At 46.4% G+C, this 18957-nt stretch overlaps 2 protein-coding genes across 3 annotated transcripts in view; one reads left to right on the forward strand and one right to left on the reverse strand.

Annotated features, from left to right (window-relative positions):
* kiaa0319l (KIAA0319-like ortholog) overlaps positions 1-1630 on the reverse strand; it is a 37626-nt gene extending 35996 nt beyond the window's left edge. The window contains exon 1 of the mRNA XM_075449328.1: positions 1340-1630. The gene's annotated coding sequence lies outside the window, so the exon portion shown is untranslated. The remainder of the gene's footprint in view (positions 1-1339) is intronic.
* A 3426-nt stretch (positions 1631-5056) lies between these two features.
* On the forward strand, positions 5057-15762 carry ncdn (neurochondrin). 2 transcript variants are annotated; one of them, XM_075449613.1, is made up of 9 exons: positions 5057-5153; positions 5853-6048; positions 7602-8583; positions 9520-9686; positions 11229-11467; positions 13564-13779; positions 13853-13995; positions 14883-15300; positions 15490-15762. In XM_075449613.1, exons 2-8 carry the CDS (start codon positions 5869-5871, stop codon positions 15293-15295), a joined length of 2340 nt encoding a protein of 779 aa, XP_075305728.1. In that variant the 5' UTR covers positions 5057-5153; positions 5853-5868; the 3' UTR covers positions 15296-15300; positions 15490-15762. The 2 variants fall into 2 exon arrangements, with proteins under 2 accessions (XP_075305728.1, XP_075305727.1); XM_075449612.1 differs by lacking the exon at positions 15490-15762 and having other exon boundaries at positions 14883-15366.
* Positions 15763-18957: the final 3195 nt, after the last annotated feature.

Genomic DNA, 18957 nt, shown 5'->3' on the forward strand with positions numbered 1-18957 from the left:
AACATAGGACGGGTTCTAGAAACACAGGCCAGGTTCTAGAAACACAGGCTGGGTTCTAGAAACATAGGCCAGGTTCTACAAACACAGGCCGGGTTCTAGTAACACAGGCCAGGTTCTAGAAACACAGGTCGGGTTCTAGAAACATAGGCCGGGTTCTAGAAACACAGGCCTGGTTCTAGAAACACAGGCTTGGTTCTAGAAACATAAGCCGGGTTCTAGAAACACAGGCTTGGTTCTAGAAACATAAGCCGGGTTCTAGAAAAGAAACATAGGCCAGGTTCTAGAAACATAGGCCGGGTTCTAGAAACACAGGCCTGGTTCTAGAAACACAGGCTTGGTTCTAGAAACATAGGCCGGGTTCTAGAAACATAGGCTTGGTTCTAGAAACACAGGCCTGGTTCTAGAAACACAGGCTTGGTTCTAGAAACATAGGCCGGGTTCTAGAAACACTGGCTTGGTTCTAGAAACACAGGCCTGGTTCTAGAAACACAGGCTTGGTTCTAGAAACATAGGCCGGGTTCTAGAAAAGAAACATAGGCCGGGTTCTAGTAACACAGGCCGGGTTCTAGAAACACAGGCCAGGTTCTAGAAACACAGGCTTGGTTCTAGAAACACAGGCCAGGTTCTACAAACACAGGCCGGGTTCTAGTAACACAGGCCAGGTTAGTAACACAGGCCAGGTTAGTAACACAGGCCAGGTTAGTAACACAGGCCAGGTTCTAGTAACACAGGCCAGGTTAGTAACACAGGCCAGGTTCTAGTAACACAGGCCAGGTTCTAGGAACACAGGCCAGGTTCTAGGAACACAGGCCAGGTTCTAGGAACACAGGCCAGGTTCTAGTAACACAGGCCGGGTTCTAGGAACACAGGCCGGGTTCTAGTAACACAGGCCAGGTTCTAGTAACACAGGCCAGGTTCTAGGAACACAGGCCAGGTTCTAGGAACACAGGCCGGGTTCTAGGAACACAGGCCGGGTTCTAGAAACATAGGCCGGGTTCTAGAACAGAAACCAGGACCCAAACACACCGACCAGGTTAGATAAAGCAACACAAACATAAAACCCAACGGAAGTCACGGACTGACTGACAGGTGAACCGGCTGTATCGATGATTGACACGAGTGCGCGAGACATTTCAAACAAAATGGTGGGCTCGCGCACTGTGCATGTGACATGTGTAAACAACAGTGAGGGTTACGGGACGCTTCCAGCTGTCAGATGTCCGCACACAGGCCGACAGCTTCCGCCTGCGCAGCCCGCCGGTCCATCACCTCAGAGCGGATCCGCGGCCAGCGGCGGCCGCCGGATCCCACCAACACCCAGCCGGCGGAGGTGTCTCACCTGTTTAATCCGGGATCACCCGCGTTAAGGCGCCTTGATGCTAACAGCTGCTGACATTTCCCCAGGAACACGGCTCATCCGGTGCGTCCCAGCAGCCTCTGTCCGCGGGTTCTGAGGCCGGGCAGTGACGCTCAGGTCCCGGGGCCGGGCGGTCCGGGCGGTCCGGTCGCTGTTGTTGTCCTCCGGACGGTAAAACGGGTCAGTGCCGCTGTCAGTCGTCCAGCTGATGAGTGAGAGAGATCCTGCCTGTCAAACCTAAAGCTTAGGAATGCAGCTTCCGGTGGCCGGATTTTCAAAATAAAGCACCTGAAAGTGCTTTTAGGAGCAAAACAGCAGAAGTTATTTATACTTTTATTAAATAAACTGTTACCATAAAAACTGTTAAATGAGAACAGAAGCAGAGATATTTTCCTGCTAATTCTTCATCTTTTAAGTACAGTTTTGTGCTCCATTCCCTCTCCCATTCTTTTCTTCTATCTTTTCTTTTCATTCACTTGTTTCTGCCTTTCTGTCACACTTTGGTCTTTTCTCTTTTTTCCTTATTTTCTTCCTCATATTCCTTAATTCTTCCTTTTCCAATGTTCATGTTTTGGTTCATCCCCTCTTCTTGTCTTTATCAAATCTCATTTTCTCTTTTTTCTTTCTTTTTACCTCTTTTCTGCCTTTTCCCATTTCATTTAACTCATCCTTCCTACTTCTATTATCTCCTCTCCAGAGTTTCCTCTTTGGCATTATAGACTACAGAAAGTCTATTTCAGCCTCTTAATTTAACTGAAAACAGTGAACGTTAAACGCGGTGACTTCCGGTCTGCGCCACCTGTCGACGGGTTGGTCATAGATTGGATCAGCTGGAGAGAGGGACGATCTGCTCTGCTGTGATTGGCTGTTTGGGTTTTTTGTATCTTTGTTTTTGGCACTTTCTGTAACTCCCTGTATGGAAAGCCAAAGGTGTCATAATTAATTTGCTTTCATAATAACCAGCTGATACAGTCAGAGGTGGAAAGTAACGAGTTACATTTACTTGAGTAAGTTTTTGAAAACATTATACTTCTAGGAGTAGTTTTAAATCTCTATACTTTTTACTTTTACTTGTACGGAGCCCCTAAAGGGACATGGAGGGATTTTTTTTTTTACAAGATCTCGCAAAAGTTTTTTCCCACGTCAGTAAACCGGAAGTAAAACAGACACAGCGATGGAGGAGCCTACCCATCATCCGTGGGAGAAGTTTACTGATTTCTATTTTAGTATTGGCCTAACATATAAAGACATCAAATCCGTTCTTGCACGTAGACATGGCTTTGACATAAGTCTACGGATGATGGGTAGGCTCCTCCATCGCTGTGTCTGTTTTACTTACGGTTCACTGACGTGGGAAAAAAACTTTTGAAAAAAAAAATATATCCCTTTAGGGGCTCCGTATGCTTGAATAATGAGCAGTTCTAGCTTAAAGAAGGGCTTTCTTACACGTTATTAACAGAGGTGGGTAGTAACGAGTTACATTATACTTCTAGGAGTAGTTTTAAATCTCTATACTTTTTACTTTTCCTTGAGTAGATGTGTGCAGCAGAAACTGTCCTCTTACTCCGCTACATTAGGCTACAATGAGCTGGTTACTTTTCTTCTTACCTCTTTGGTATTCTACGCCTCATTATTTTTATCCCCCCGCGTACGCCTCATTTTAATGTTTTATTCTGACAGAGAGAGAGACTTCCGCCAAAGGCTCTACCACCTGACTGTGTTCCACCAATCAGACGCAGCCGTGCAGTCTGGTCACGTGACCGTACTCGATCTCAGCGGCGGGACGGGTTAGCTTTAGCATTAGCAGTCGTAGCAAACAAACAAAGAAACAGATGAAAAATGTCAGAACCAACGGTGGGAAATGAAGACGCAGACGAGGCCTCATACTGAAAGCATGTTTACCTTACAAAGAGTGAGAAACAGCAGCTACATTATGTGTCTTCTGTGGCAACCAAAACAAACGCACATTTCAGCAGAAACTCAGCATCTAACTTGAGGAAACATGTAGCGCTAAGTTTCCTAAACTCGTTTTCCCCCATGGATAGGTGAATGTTTGTTTTTTAGGTTACATATGGGTTACATATGTTTTAAACATTTCCTAAGTCTCCTTTATTTTTTATTGAAGTTCTTGAATTTACCTGGATTATTTTTAATTTAAGCTATTTTGTAATTAATGAATTCTATTTAATTTATTTTATCAATTGGATGAACTCTAATTGGCCTAAAGATGATTATTTAGTATTTTTGTCTGTCTGATTGAATGCTTGTGTTAACAAATAAATCAGACGTTACTCAACAGTTACTCAGTACTTGAGTAGTTTTTTCACCGAGCACTTTTTTACTGTTACTCAAGTAACTATTTGGATGACGACTTTTTACTTTTACTTGAGTCATATTATTCTGAAGTAACAGTATTTTTACTTGAGTACAATTTTTGGCTGCTCTACCCACCTCTGGATACAGTATAGAATAATGTTCAAAAGATTGTACTCACATAAACTTTGTTTAGAGTGTATTATTAATACAAATCCATTTTAATTATATTTAACAGGCACATAGAATCAGGACAAGCCTGAATAAAACAGGATGAAAGTCCCAAAATCGTGTTTTTACTCACTACCATTAGATAACAGATATGTTTCATCTGAATTAAGGTGTCTTCACATTCAAAATGTTCCATTGAATTGAAATTAATTCAATAAAACACTATATAGGTGACGGCCATTAGCTCGTGCAGCTCAGAGGAAGTGTTTATATCGAAGATGTCTGGGTGAGAGTTTGAGAAAAGGAATAAAAATGTTTAACAAGAGAAGATGTTTTGGCTTAAATCTAAAAACCTGACAATGTTATGAAGGGAGAGGAATTATGGCCCTTTTGGGTTTCCACTGAATGTTCAAATAAAAACAGTATTAGAACTTTAACCTTTTCAGAATAAGATATCCACATAACTTCATGGTTTGAATGGAAACCCTCTAACAAAATAACTTTTCCAACCTTCATGAAAAGTCTTGATATGATAAATATTATTGTGGAAATGTCCAGAAAATACTTCCAAAGGTTCAAATGAGTCAAGTGCTTTGATTTTACAGTCGAACTCACAACAAAACCATATCAAATGATCCATTAAGTGATTTAAAACCGCTGTTAAAGTAGCAAAATGTTGTTAAATCATAAAACAATAACCGAATAACAACCAATCACAGCGCAGCGACCCTCCGGCTGATCCACTCTGACGTCACACCTGCCGTCGAGCAGTCAGTTTAAGGTCAAATGAGACAAGAGAGTCTGCCCGATTAAAATATGTCGTTTTCATTAATTTAAGTGTTCGAAATAAACTAAAAAAAAGATTAAATTTGTGTCGGTTGAGCTGCGACAGAAGCGCAGCCTCGTTTCTGTTCTTCTTCGTCTTCTTGTAATTTATTGGCGGTTAGCATCCGTAATGTTGCATTACCGCCACCAACGGTTACATGTAACTGCGGGTGTGGAGCGTCGACGAAGGAGTGACAAAATAAAATAAAAGAAAGAAAGAAAATAAATAGACAAATAAATAAACCATTTACTAAATAAAAAAATAAACTAAATCCTTTCAAAAAGTCCTGTAGTCTTTGCCTCGTTTCTGTTATGTTTCACAACACAAACTAAAATGGCGTCTTCACCCTCCAACAAGCCGCTCTGTGATTGGTTCGCTGACGTTGTTTGACCGTTTTCATTGGTTGGTGACGGGTTTACGTTGACAGTTGGCTGCCGGTGGGAGCTCGGGAGCACCGTGTAAGTGCGTAGCGGAGCTGTCATCACGGTAAGTTGCTCTAAGAACTTTTTTATAGTATCAGATGTGTTAAATATTCGGAGTTTAACTGACTGTTAGAGCCATGGGCGTCGCACCTGTGGGGGATGGGGGTGTTTCGACACCCCCACTTTTACAGCAAGATGATTTCAGCCCACCCCCCCACATTTTCAAAGGTAAACCTGTTTGCCCCATGGATGTATTATATTAACGGTTTGCCCACCCTCGTAGTGCACCGACATAAAATGTGTTTTAATGAATCTACAGCCTCTTTAGAATAATTCCATCCAGATTTGAGCAGTCTAACTATTGTAGTTTCCATACAGGACCTAGTTTAGGGTGATGAGAATACAAAAAAAGCAGTAAAATGGCCCTGTTCTGCATTTTTTCAAATCAGAAAAAGATTTCACAAATCCCAAACAAGGTTTTAATGAATCTATAGCCTCTTTAGAATAATTCTATCCAGATTTGAGCAGTGTAACTATTGTAGTTTCCATACAGGACTTAGTTTAGGGCGATCAAAATGCAGTGAAATGGCCCTTTATGCCCATCCATTTAATTCGCAAATTGGATGCCAACTTCAGCGTTGTGTCTATGGGCTTAATGTGGCGCTCATGTGCCCCCCCCCCACATATAAAATCACTGCTCCACCCCTGGTTAGAGCAGAAACCCGCAGTGGAAACTGATCTAACGGTTCTTCTGCTCGTTCAGAACCAACAGAGTCACCATGGCGGACGGACGCGCGGTCCAACCCGGCGGGAGCGGCGGGACGGCCGGGGAAGAGGAGCAGGGAGCCGGGGATGATGGAGGCGGTCTGACTGAAGCCCAGAGACAGGTGTTGGACAGGTGTCTGCACGCGCTCAGGCACGCTAAAAGCGACAGTCACACCTTAGCCGCGCTGCTGTTGGTGAGTGTCATGACGACACGACGCACGTCACACGGTGTTTCCAGGGCGCTCAGACCGACCTGCGGGTCAGACCACGTGACTTAAAGCTGCAGTCTGCAACTCTTTTTCAAGCATAATGCCTGGAACTGTCCGGGGATTCTGAAAGTAGTACATTAAATACCCCAATACAAAAAAAAAGAGTTCTCTAGGTCCCCTATATGTCCCGCTAGGTCCCTCCAAAGCCAGCAGGTTTGTTTACAAAATTGCAGACCGGGCCGGTAAAAGGTAACCAATCAGGTTACGAGCTGGGCTCTGCTGCCTGTCAATCACCGATTGTGCACGCGCGATACAAGGTAGGCTCGTCCCCACGCTTATTTATCTGGACTATTGAACTTCATTACGGGCTAGTCTACTTACTGTGTCTTCCATGATCGCAAATGACAGGTGAGTTGATGAATGAGGAGTCGTGTAGGCGCATCTGGCGTGCACGTAGACGTGCACGAGTTCTCATGTGTTTTGATGGGGCGGGACAGGAAGTTGAATAACTTTTTATTTTTCGGTTAAAAAATAAGCATTTCTTGTATTTTGCGACTACGGAGGTCAAATTAGGACTTTACGTATGACAACAACAAATCCTGCAGACTGCAGCTTTAAACCAAATGAGACTGAACGGGTCCAAGGAGGTTGAGCCGTTTCTGTAATCTGCCACTGCAGAAAAACTAAAAAGCTGTAAAAACTGATGTTGTAGCTCATCAATTACATATCCCAGACCTAATAATCCCCCCATAGAATATTTCACTTTGCACTGCATACATATAAAATACAGCAGTTTTTGTGTGTTTGTTTGAACAGAAATTGGTGTTTACCTCATATACACCAGTATTTAAAGGGTTAATTTTTTGAAAATAATTGAAAACTTTGTGGTTATGATCAGAACTGAAGTGGAAGAAAAGATTTCTGAAAAAAAAAGTGGAAAAAATATTAACATGGTATTTTTGGGATCATTTTAGAAGGGGACAAAAATGTACCTTTTCAGAAATTAAGGAGTTTTTTTTTTTTTAAATCAGGCATAACAAAAAAATTAGACATCCCTACAAATCAATGTTGTTGCTGATCATTGACATATCCCAGACCATAATTATCCCTACTCAATAATTCCACTTTGCATTCCATATTTTGAAAATACTGGCACCTAAAGGCTTACAATTTGGGCTAAAAAGTTCAAATTGGCATCTAAAGGGTTAATTTTTTTGAAAATAATTGAAAACTTGGTAGTTATGATCAGAACTGAAGTGGAATAAAAGATTTATGAAAAAAAAGTGGAAAAAAATATTAATATATGATGCTTTTAGGTCGTTTTGTAAGTCGTTTTCTCTACACAATGAAAAATTGCATTTTATATGATGTGTGTTTGAAATTCAAAAAAATAGTAAAAAATGCACAACTGGACCAAATATGATGAGTATCACTATCTACAGAGTGAAATTAGAGGAGAAAGTACACCCCAAGTGGAGAAAAATGTCCCTATCAGGGATCAGGGGTTAAACTAAATTAAATGAAACTTCTCCCCTCAGATCACTCGCCTGTGCCCGGCGAGCCAGCTGGACCGACCCACCCTGCGGCGCATCTTCGACGCCGTGGGCCTCAACCTTCCCGCTCGGCTCCTGGTGACCGCCACCCGCGGCGGCGAGGACGCGGGCCTGCCCCCCTATGACCTCATTTCCCTGGGCACGGCCCTGCTGGCCGCCCTGAGCACGGACCCCGACATGGCGTCGCACCCCCAGCTCCTCACCACCGTGCCCCTCCTGCTGGGCATCTTGGCGAATGATCCGGGGTCGAAGCAGCCGAACCGAGCCGGGCGCAGTCCGGGAGGTGAAGTCCAGTCAGCTGACGCTGGAGGTCATGGAGGTCATGGAGGTCGTCCCGAGTCGGACCGCCCGTCGGAGGGTCAGGAGACCCCCGGGCTGGACGAGGCGCTGGCCGCAGACTGCTACCAGGTGCTGACGGCCGTGTGCGCCTTACCCCGGGGTCCCGACCAGCTGCTGAGCCGGGGCGCCGTGCCGGGCCTGTGCCGGGCCGTGCAGCAGAACCGGACCCTCAGCCGGCGGAGGGGGCTGGCGCTGCTGGGGCGCCTCCTCTCCTGTGAGACCAAAGAGCGAGCGTGGAGCAAACACCCCGCTGAGCTGCTCGCCCTGCTGCTCACGCTCTGCACGGACTTCTGCCGGGCCGCGGACCAGAACCGGCTCGCCATGTGCGCCCAGCTGGTGCAGTTCCTGCCCCCGGCGGGGGCGGAGCCTGAGAGCGAGGAGCTGAGGGCGGCCGTGGGTCGGGTGTGGGCGGCGCTGAGGCCCACGCTGCAGTCCAAGCTGACGCCCCGGCAGATCGGGCCGGTCCTGGTGCTCAGCGCCTGTCTGCTGGATCTGTACGGCTGGGAGCCGGTGGGACCCCCGAAGTTCTGCTGCCTGCTGGTGAACCGGGCCTGTGTGGAGGTGAGGATGGGTTTGGAGGAGCCGCCTGGGAGCGATGTGAGCCCGGAGCTGCAGCACACGCTCACAGGTAGAACCGCCCGGATCCAGATTATTATCTCAGTTCTGCTGGAGTTCTTTAACCATTTCTGTTCCTTAATGAAGAATCAGCTGATTTAATACGGAGTAAAATTACTTTGATTAAGTATCTCAATTTAGAAACTAAATTCTGAGAAAACTCAGAATTTAAACTTGTTCCTTGTTGATTTAAAGCAGGGATACTCACTATTTTTTCCACAAGAGCCACATTGGCAGAGCAAGTTGGATCCCAGATTATTATCTCAGTTCTGCTGGAGTTCTTTAATCAAATCAAATCAAGTTTATTTGTAGCACATTTCCTGTCCAAAACAGTTCAAAGTGCTTCACATAAAATAAAAGCATTGCAGCAGGGAGTGGAAGAAGCATTAAAAATACATAAAAGAATATAAAGAGAAACAAATAAAATAATTTAAATTAATTTAAAAACAAGCAACAGTCCAGATAAGTTCAAAGATATCGTGCAGATTTCATGCATAGACACATGAGAACAGAAATGTCTTTAACCTGGATTTAAAAATGTCTCCATTTGGTGAAAGTTTAATCTCCACTGGCAGTTTGTTCCACTTGTTTGCAGCATAGCAGCTAAATGCTGCTTCTCCATGTTTAGTCTGGACTCTGGACTGGACCAGCTGGCCACTTAATGAAGTTTTGGCTGATTTTAATACGGAGTAAAATGACTTTGATTAAGGATCTGAACTACAAAACTCAGAATTTAAACTTGTTCCTTGATGATTTAAAGTAACAAAGGGAACAGCCTCCATGTCGTCATAGTTACGGCCGTGTTTTAATGTCTCTAAGGGACAGTTTTTCATTTATTTTGTCTTCTGTGTTTATGGTCTCGACGTGTGACTCTCAGAGTTGTTTTGACCTCGTGGAGGTGATGAGGCTCCACCTCTGTAGATGTTTCCTGACTGAGTGTCTCTTACAGGCTGTTACCGGATCATGGAAGCTGCCATCGAGCAGGCGTGCAGCGTGGGAGACGCCCCCGCCGCCGCTCCTCAGGCCCCCGTCTCTGGCCTCAGCCTGCAGCAGAGCAGGCAGGTCCTCGGGGTGCTGGAGGAGGCCTTCTCCGCTGTGATGTACCACCTGCAGCAGGTGAGATGACCTCATTCATACCCAATGACAGAACAGAAGGAAGCGAGGAGAGAACAGAAGGAAGCTAGCGGAGAACAGAAGGAAGCTAGCGGAGAACAGAAGGAAGCTAGCGGAGAACAGAAGGAAGCTAGCGGAAGCTAGCGGAGAACAGAAGGAAGCTAGCGGAGAACAGAAGGAAGCTAGCGGAGAACAGAAGGAAGCTAGCGGAGAACAGAAGGAAGCTAGCGGAGAACAGAAGGAAGCTAGCGGAAGCTAGCGGAGAACAGAAGGAAGCTAGGGGAGACCGGAAGGAAGCTAGGGGAGAACGGAAGGAAGCTAGGAGAGAACGGAAGGAAGCTAGGAGAGAACAGAAGGAAGCTAGGAGAGAACAGAAGGAAGCTAGGGGAGACCGGAAGGAAGCTAGCGGAGAACAGAAGGAAGCTAGCGGAGAACAGAAGGAAGCTAGGGGAGAACGGAAGGAAGCTAGGGGAGAACAGGAGGAAGCTAGGAGAGAACAGAAGGAAGCTAGCGGAGAACAGAAGGAAGCTAGCGGAGAACAGAAGGAAGCTAGCGGAAGCTAGCGGAGAACAGAAGGAAGCTAGGGGAGACCGGAAGGAAGCTAGGGGAGAACGGAAGGAAGCTAGGAGAGAACGGAAGGAAGCTAGGAGAGAACAGAAGGAAGCTAGGAGAGAACAGAAGGAAGCTAGGGGAGACCGGAAGGAAGCTAGCGGAGAACAGAAGGAAGCTAGCGGAGAACAGAAGGAAGCTAGGGGAGAACGGAAGGAAGCTAGGGGAGAACAGGAGGAAGCTAGGAGAGAACGGAAGGAAGCTAGGAGAGAACAGAAGGAAGCTAGCAGAGAACAGAAGGAAGCTAGGAGAGAACGGAAGGAAGCTAGGAGAGAACAGAAGGAAGCTAGCAGAGAACAGAAGGAAGCTAGGAGAGAACAGAAGGAAGCTAGGAGAGAACAGAAGGAAGCTAGCGGAGAACAGAAGGAAGCTAGCAGAGAACAGGAGGAAGCTAGCAGAGAACAGAAGGAAGCTAGGGGAGAACGGAAGAAAGCTAGGGGAGAACGGAAGGAAGCTAGGAGAGAACGGAAGGAAGCTAGGAGAGAACGGAAGGAAGCTAGGAGAGAACGGAAGGAAGCTAGGAGAGAACAGAAGGAAGCTAGGGGAGAACGGAAGGAAGCTGATTAGTCGACAGAATAACGGTTCGCTAATACAATGAAGGGGTCCTCCTGGTGCCTGAACAGAAATCCAACATATTCCCTGTAAATCTTACAGGATGAATGTAGATTAAATATTTAGTAGTTTGATGTTTTCCTGTTCAGTGGCTCTGAATCTAAACAAAGGAAATGAATGAATAAACGTCGTCCAGAAGTTACAAAGAAAACTGACAAAAACTCAGAGAGACCTGAAACGGTGAATCAGAAACAGAATAAAATCTTAAACCTGTTTCTGTTGTTAAGACTTTTGGGTTGAAACATAGAACGGACCCCACTGAGCGCGCTCAGTGACCCTCTGGGTGCGTTAACGTGTAAAACACTCCGCTTCCTCTTCCAACAGGTGGACGCCAGTCGCTATGATGACCCTTTCATTTTCGCCACATTCCGTTCTCTGTGCTCGTGGCTGGCTGAGGAGACTTCCTGTCTGAAACAGGAAGTGACCGCTCTGTTGCCGTTCCTGATTGGCTACATGCGGCGCCACCTGCAGGGCGGGAGCTCCGAGCAGGGGCTCTCCGATTGGATGACCAAGGTGTCCGTCAGCGAGGAGGGAGGGGCCTGGACGGGCGACGGGGCTCTGAGGTAAAGGGCGTCCATCAGGAACATGGGCTGTGTTCCAAACCGCATACTTCTCCTACTACTCATACTAACTTTCTGAGTTAGTATGCGAGTTTGAGTAAGCGAGAAGTTCCCGGATGCATACTAGATTCTCCTAAATGTTGGGTATGCATCATGAGGTTACTACTCATACTCAAACTACCCAAGATGCAACGTAACGTGACGTCACCGATCATCATTTCCTGTCAAAACGGCAGTTTCAAGCTAGCTACAACGAGGGTAGGTTCACTTCCTGTTTTCAAAACAAAAGCACCAATTGTATCCTAATGGCTTTCCCTATGATAAAAGGCAACGGGTATTTTATTTTGTGAAAATAACAGGAAGTGCGTTGCTCACTGCGGCTAGCTTTAGTAGCGCCGAATTCGTGGGAACAAAATTGTAAACAGCCGGTATTTTGTCAGGTTTTCAACACGTTGGGGATCTAAACGACTACTTTCTCTCCTGAAAATGTTTCAAATGTTGCTAAAGTTTACAGAGTTTAGAGCTTAAGGGAAATCAGCTTCAGGCCGGCTGATTTCGGCTCGGGCAGGAGCGAAATGCATTGTGGGTAAACGCTCTGCATACTGTCTGATCGATGAGTATGCAGTATGTAGTATGTAGTATGCAGTAGGCGGTATGCAGTATGTAGTATGTAGTATGCAGTAGGCGGTATGCAGTATGTAGTATGCAGTATGTAGTAGGCGGTATGCAGTATGTAATATGCAGTATGTAGTAGGCGGTATGTAGTATGTAGTAGGCGGTATGCAGTATGTAGTAGGTGGTATGTAGTAGGCGGTATGTAGTATGTAGTAGGTGGTATGTAGTAGGCGGTATGCGGTATGTAGTGTGCGGTATGTAGTAGGTGGTATGCACTATGTAGTAGGCGGTATGCAGTATGTGGTATGTAGTATGTAGTAGGCGGTATGTAGTAGGCGGTATGCAGTATGTAGTAGGCGGTATGTAGTAGGCGGTATGCAGTATGTAGTAGGCGGTATGTAGTAGGCGGTATGCAGTATGTAGTAGGCGGTATGCAGTATGTAGTAGGCGGTATGTAGTAGGCGGTATGTAGTAGGCGGTATGCAGTATGTAGTATGCGGTATGTAGTAGGCGGTATGTAGTAGGCGGTATGCAGTATGTAGTAGGCGGTATGCAGTATGTAGTAGGCGGTATGTAGTAGGCGGTATGTAGTAGGCGGTATGCAGTATGTAGTAGGCGGTATGCAGTATGTAGTAGGCGGTATGGAGTATGTAGTAGGCGGTATGTAGTAGGCGGTATGCAGTATGTAGTAGGCGGTATGCAGTATGTAGTAGGCGGTATGTAGTAGGCGGTATGCAGTATGTAGTAGGTGGTATGTAGTAGGCGGTATGCAGTATGTAGTAGGCGGTATGTAGTAGGCGGTATGCAGTATGTAGTAGGCGGTATGTAGTAGGCGGTATGCAGTATGTAGTAGGCGGTATGCAGTATGTAGTAGGTGGTATGCAGTATGTAGTAGGCGGTATGCAGTATGTAGTAGGCGGTATGCAGTATGTAGTAGGCGGTATGCAGTATGTAGTAGGCGGTATGCAGTATGTAGTAGGCGGTATGTAGTAGGCGGTATGCAGTATGTAGTAGGTGGTATGTAGTAGGCGGTATGCAGTATGTAGTAGGTGGTATGTAGTATGTAGTAGGTGGTATGTAGTAGGTGGTATGTAGTAGGCGGTATGCAGTATGTAGTAGGTGGTATGTAGTAGGCGGTATGCAGTATGTAGTAGGTGGTATGTAGTATGTAGTAGGCGGTATGTAGTATGTAGTAGGCGGTATGTAGTATGTAGTAGGCGGTATGTAGTATGTAGTAGGCGGTATGCAGTATGTAGTAGGCGGTATGCAGTATGTAGTAGGTGGTATGTAGTATGTAGTAGGCGGTATGTAGTATGTAGTAGGCGGTATGTAGTATGTAGTAGGCGGTATGCAGTATGTAGTAGGCGGTATGCAGTATGTAGTAGGCGGTATGTAGTATGTAGTAGGCGGTTTCGAACACAGCCATGACCTGCGCTCCCAGGGCGGCTGTGACATCATCGTCCTGTGCTCCGCCCCCTCCGCAGGTATCTCCTCCCGGCTCTGTGCCACCTGTCGGCGGAGGAAGCTCCCCGGAAGGTGTTGCTCACGCTGGACACGCCGGCCCTGCTGGTCGACTTCCTGACGCAGAACTGGAATAACCTGAAGAAGAAGAGCGGGGCGGCGGCGGCCAGAGATCCCGGCATGGAGACGGCGTGCTCCGCCCTCCTGAACTTCACCGTCACCGAGCTGGAGCGAGTCAGGTAGCCGCTCCCCCCCCCCCGAGACCCTCGGCTCGTGGTCACGGTGTGTAACCAGTTGTGTTTGGTTCTCCAGGAAGGACCCGTGTTTCAGAACCCTCGAGGTCCATCTGAGCGAAGCGCTTCCTGCTTTGGTGAACAAGCCCCGCCTCCTGGTCCTGGCAGCCAATTACTGCTGTTTGGGGCTGATGATCGGCAGGTTGAGGTCTCCTCCTTCAGGTGAGAAAAGTTTAGCCCGTTGCTCTGCCCATTTTTAATCGAGGATGCTTCTGAGGTGACTTGTGTGAAGTTAGCTGAGAAGGAAGCTAACAGAGAACAGGAGGAAGCTAACAGAGAACAGGAGGAAGCTAGCGGAGAACAGGAGGAAGCTAACAGAGAACAGGAGGAAGCTAACAGAGAACAGGAGGAAGCTAACAGAGAACAGGAGGAAGCTAGCGGAGAACAGGAGGAAGCTAGCAGAGAACAGAAGGAAGCTAGCGGAGAACAGGAGGAAGCTAACAGAGAACAGGAGGAAGCTAGCGGAGAACAGGAGGAAGCTAGCAGAGAACAGGAGGAAGCTAGCAGAGAACAGGAGGAAGCTAGCAGAGAACAGGAGGAAGCTAGGAGAGAACAGAAGGAAGCTAGCAGAGAACAGGAGGAAGCTAGCAGAGAACAGGAGGAAGCTAGCAGAGAACAGAAGGAAGCTAGCAGAGAACAGGAGGAAGATAGCAGAGAACAGAAGGAAGCTAGGAGAGAACAGAAGGAAGCTAGCAGAGAACAGAAGGAAGCTAGCAGAGAACAGAAGGAAGCTAGCAGAGAACAGAAGGAAGCTAGCAGAGAACAGAAGGAAGCTAACAGAGAACAGGAGGAAGCTAGCGGAGAACAGGAGGAAGCTAGCAGAGAACAGGAGGAAGCTAGCGGAGAACAGGAGGAAGCTAGCAGAGAACAGGAGGAAGCTAGCGGAGAACAGGAGGAAGCTAGCAGAGAACAGAAGGAAGCTAGGAGAGAACAGAAGGATTCCCCCCAGAATGCAGTGCGGCCCAAAAGAAGATGGCGGAGCTTCGTTTCGCTGCTCCTTTAACCCGGTCAGACCTACTGACCTGCTCACTGTGCTCCTCCCCCTCCAGGCTCGGTAGAAGCGAACCAGCGGCGTTTCCTCTCTGCGGCTCTCCGGTTCCTCCGCGGCGCCCTGGACTCCGGCTCGGGCTGCGGTCCGGTCCAGGTGAGCGCCGGCTGGGAGGCGAGCTGGGCGGAGGCAGCGGAGCTGTGGCGGCTGTCCCTGCAGGCGCTGGGGGGCTGCGTCCGGGCTCAGGCCGCCACGGCGGCGCTGCTCAGAGACGAAGGCTGGCTCAAACACACGCTCGGCATGCTGGGAGAGCGCGGCGCGCTCCCCGACCGCCACACGGAGGCGGCGCTGGAGGAAGCGCTGTGCGCCGCGGCGCAGCAGTGCCCGGCCTGTCGGCAGGAGATCGCCGACACCGTGAGGAGGAGTGAGGACGGCGCTCTGAGCCAAATGAGGAGCCTGAGGAGCCTCCTCTGATGGAGCTCCTCTGATGGAGCTTCCTCTGATGGAGCCTCCTCTGATGGAGCTCCTCTGATGGAGCTCCTCTGATGGAGCCTCCTCTGATGGAGCTCCTCTGATGGAGCTCCTCTGATGGAGCCTCCTCTGATGGAGCTCCTCTGATGGAGCTCCTCTGATGGAGCTTCCTCTGATGGAGCCTCCTCTGATGGAGCCTCCTCTGATGGAGCCTCCTCTGATGGAGCTCCTCTGATGGAGCCTCCTCTGATGGAGCCTCCTCTGATGGAGCCTCCTCTGATGGAGCCTCCTCTGGTGGAGCTCCTCTGATGGAGCTTCCTCTGATGGAGCCTCCTCTGATGGAGCCTCCTCTGATGGAGCCTCCTCTGATGGAGCCTCCTCTGATGGAGCCTCCTCTGGTGGAGCCTCCTCTGATGGAGCCTCCTCTGATGGAGCCTCCTCTGATGGAGCCTCCTCTGATGGAGCCTCCTCTGGTGGAGCCTCCTCTGATGGAGCTCCTCTGATGGAGCCTCCTCTGATGGAGCTTCCTCTGATGGAACTTCCTTTGATGGAGCTTCCTCTGATGGAGCCTCATTTCAGTAAAAATTGGTTTATTCCGGCCTCAGATCTTGTTTTACACGTCTTCTTTAAAATGTGTCGGATAACCGAACTCAGCCATGAATGTTGAATAAAGATTTATTTTGTTACACAACCTTCTTTTCTGTCTTTTACCTTCTTCTTCTCCTGATTCTTCAAGGTTTGCCAAACTTTTCCATGACCATTTAAAACCTTAAGAACGTTGATTATGCGTCTTTTTTTTAGCTGATTGTCATTAAAACTGAAGCATTTTGTCACATGACCTGAAACAGCTGAGCAAAGCGCTTCAGAGTAAAAGTTCAACGACCATAAAAACAATAAATCACACAAAATATACTTCCTACTCAGAAAGAAGGCTGAGAAAAAGAGGTCCAAGAGTCTTTGGTTTTACCCTGGTTCTGGTTCTGTCCATATCAAGGAGCATGGGGCCCAACACAGAACCCTGAGGGACTAACTTTAACTAAAACTCCTCAAATCGCAGATTTTATGCCAAGAAGGAGCTTAAAATCAGACACAAATGTTCCATAATTCATCTGGAACTTTGGATAAAAAAGGCCAAATTAGAGATGACTAAAGTTGGAGAGAACAGAGGGGTCAAAGGTCATCGGGGTTATGGCTGGAACGCGGCCAGGAACAGGACTGGTGTTTATCAATAGCACCAATAAATCAATAAATGGTTAGACTGTCAAAGTCTGCTTTAAATTGGCTCTATATGAATTTGGATTATTTTCATAAATAATTATGATTACAATTGGCTTGAATTGGACTTTATTATTTAAGCACCTTGAGATGACATTTGTTGTATTTGGCGCTATATAAATAAAACTGAATTGAATTGAATTTGAGAAGTCGAGCAGGGAGTCGGAGGGATGATTTATGGGCTGGAAGAGATGAGCCCCCCCGGACAGGAAGTGGTTTAAAGCCTGATCAGAGTCATCACACAACTGAAATAAATCTGATTCTGAACACGCTGAGGTCTGCAGGAACTTCAGCATCTCATGGACGTTGGTTCCCGTAAAGAAACGTGATGCTCTGAGCGTCCACAAGGTGGCGCACCGAGACTTCAGAGGCTCAAACAATGTGTTTCTCACATTTTAAGGTTCTTTATTCTTCAATTAAAGCAGATGATTAAAACAAAGACAGAAATAATGAGAAAAATCAGGAGTTTTTGAAGCATTTCAGACTTTTACAGCCTGAAACCAAACGGACGAATTAAACGTGACGAGTTTGCTTCAGCAGAATAATGAGAATAATGTTGTTTATTAGAGGTTTTATGACTGCAGTAAAAAAAAAAAGAAAAAAGGCCCAGTTTGCTCAGAGTTTGGATGTTACTGACATAAATGAATAAAAGTATTCAGTCTTCATTTTCTAACTGAAGGGAAGGAAAGATTTGAACTGATTACATCCCATCTGTGGAGGTGAAACATGGAGTTTCTACCTTATATTAACCCGGAATAAACCAAAACCTGAGCTACAGGCACAGAAAAGAGGCCCAAATCACTGAACCTCATCAGGACTTTCAGTTTGAATCCAGATCCTGATTCCTGATTCAGTTCCTTTTTTTTTAACCACAGTCCTGATCCTGTGACCTTTAAAGTGTCCTGATCAGCAGTTCTGCAGCTTCCTGAAGCTCTCAGAGTTTCTCTTTGGACATTTCCTGCTTCTTCCCTCATCTTCAGTCCAGTCCTTGTACCTGAGCATCTTCAGAGGAATGTGTTTTTTCTTTGTTCAGCCACTTAACTCTGAGCTGTGAACCATTCAGGCAGGAAAAAGGCTCCTAACTCAAGGGATGAACCAGTGCTGTGTCCACGTTTTAAACTGGATCTTTAGGCACTTTGTTCCCAGCAGCCTGTCACAGAGACACATCATCTGTTCCCATTTCTTTAGCTGCATCTGTGAAAAACAGCTTCATAGTTTCAGCTTTTTTGTACATTTACATTAAAACTGCTTTCAGTTACCAGAAGAGTCAAATTAATATAAGAAATTCAGTTTAAAAAAAATCCTAATCCCAAAATAATGAATGTTATCACGTCTAAAAGTAGGAAAAAAACAGCCAATAATAAGAATTATATGTTATTCAACATCAAGAAAAAGTAAATAAGATTAAATTTAAAGCTTAAAAAAGGAATATAAGATATAATCTAATGACTAATTATGGAACAATGAATATAAATGAAATGATTAAACTGCTTTATGCCACCAGAAATGAATCATCTAGAAGCTCTTTGTGGGTTTTAGACTGGAATTAAGATTTGTTCCCATTTCTTTAGCTGCATGTGTGAAAAACAGCAAAGATAACACAGTGTGACAGACAGAAAACAGGATTTCTGCAGCAACAAGGTGATTCCCAAAGAGCTGTTAGCTGAAAACTTGGCATATCTCAGCACGGTGTGCAGTGTGTCCTTAAAACATTTGAGGAAACTGGACAAGTGGAGGACAGAAGAAGAAGTGTCAGGCCTAAAGAACTATCTCCAGCAGATGGACAGGATCTGAAAGTGATGTCCTTAAGAAAGAGGAAAACATCCAGCAAAGCCCTGACACAGGAGCTGAGAGATGCATCTGGACCTTCAGCTGATCCATCTGCTGTTGGCCCAAGCCTGATCAGAAATGGGCTCCATGGAAGGGTGGCTGTCAGGAAGCCAGCTGTTACCATGGAAACATCTGCAGATATTCACTTTAAAGCTGCTCAGAACTGAACTAACTCTGGTTCTGCCTCAGATTCTGGGTTTATGTTCATGTTGGAACATGTTTCAGTGAATCTCTGCAGCTGTTACCATGGAAACATCTGCAGATATTCACTTTAAAGCTGCTCAGAACTGAACTAACTCTGGTTCTGCCTCAGATTCTGGGTTTATGTTCATGTTGGAACATGTTTCAGTGAATCTCTGCAGCTGTTACCATGGAAACATCTGCAGATATTCACTTTAAAGCTGCTCAGAACTGAACTAACTCTGGTTCTGCCTCAGATTCTGGGTTTATGTTCATGTTGGAACATGTTTCAGTGAATCTCTGCAGCTGTTACCATGGAAACATCTGCAGATATTCACTTTAAAGCTGCTCAGAACTGAACTAACTCTGGTTCTGCCTCA

This window comes from Odontesthes bonariensis, chromosome 18, assembly GCF_027942865.1.
Source record: "Odontesthes bonariensis isolate fOdoBon6 chromosome 18, fOdoBon6.hap1, whole genome shotgun sequence".
Classification (NCBI taxonomy): domain Eukaryota; kingdom Metazoa; phylum Chordata; class Actinopteri; order Atheriniformes; family Atherinopsidae; genus Odontesthes; species Odontesthes bonariensis.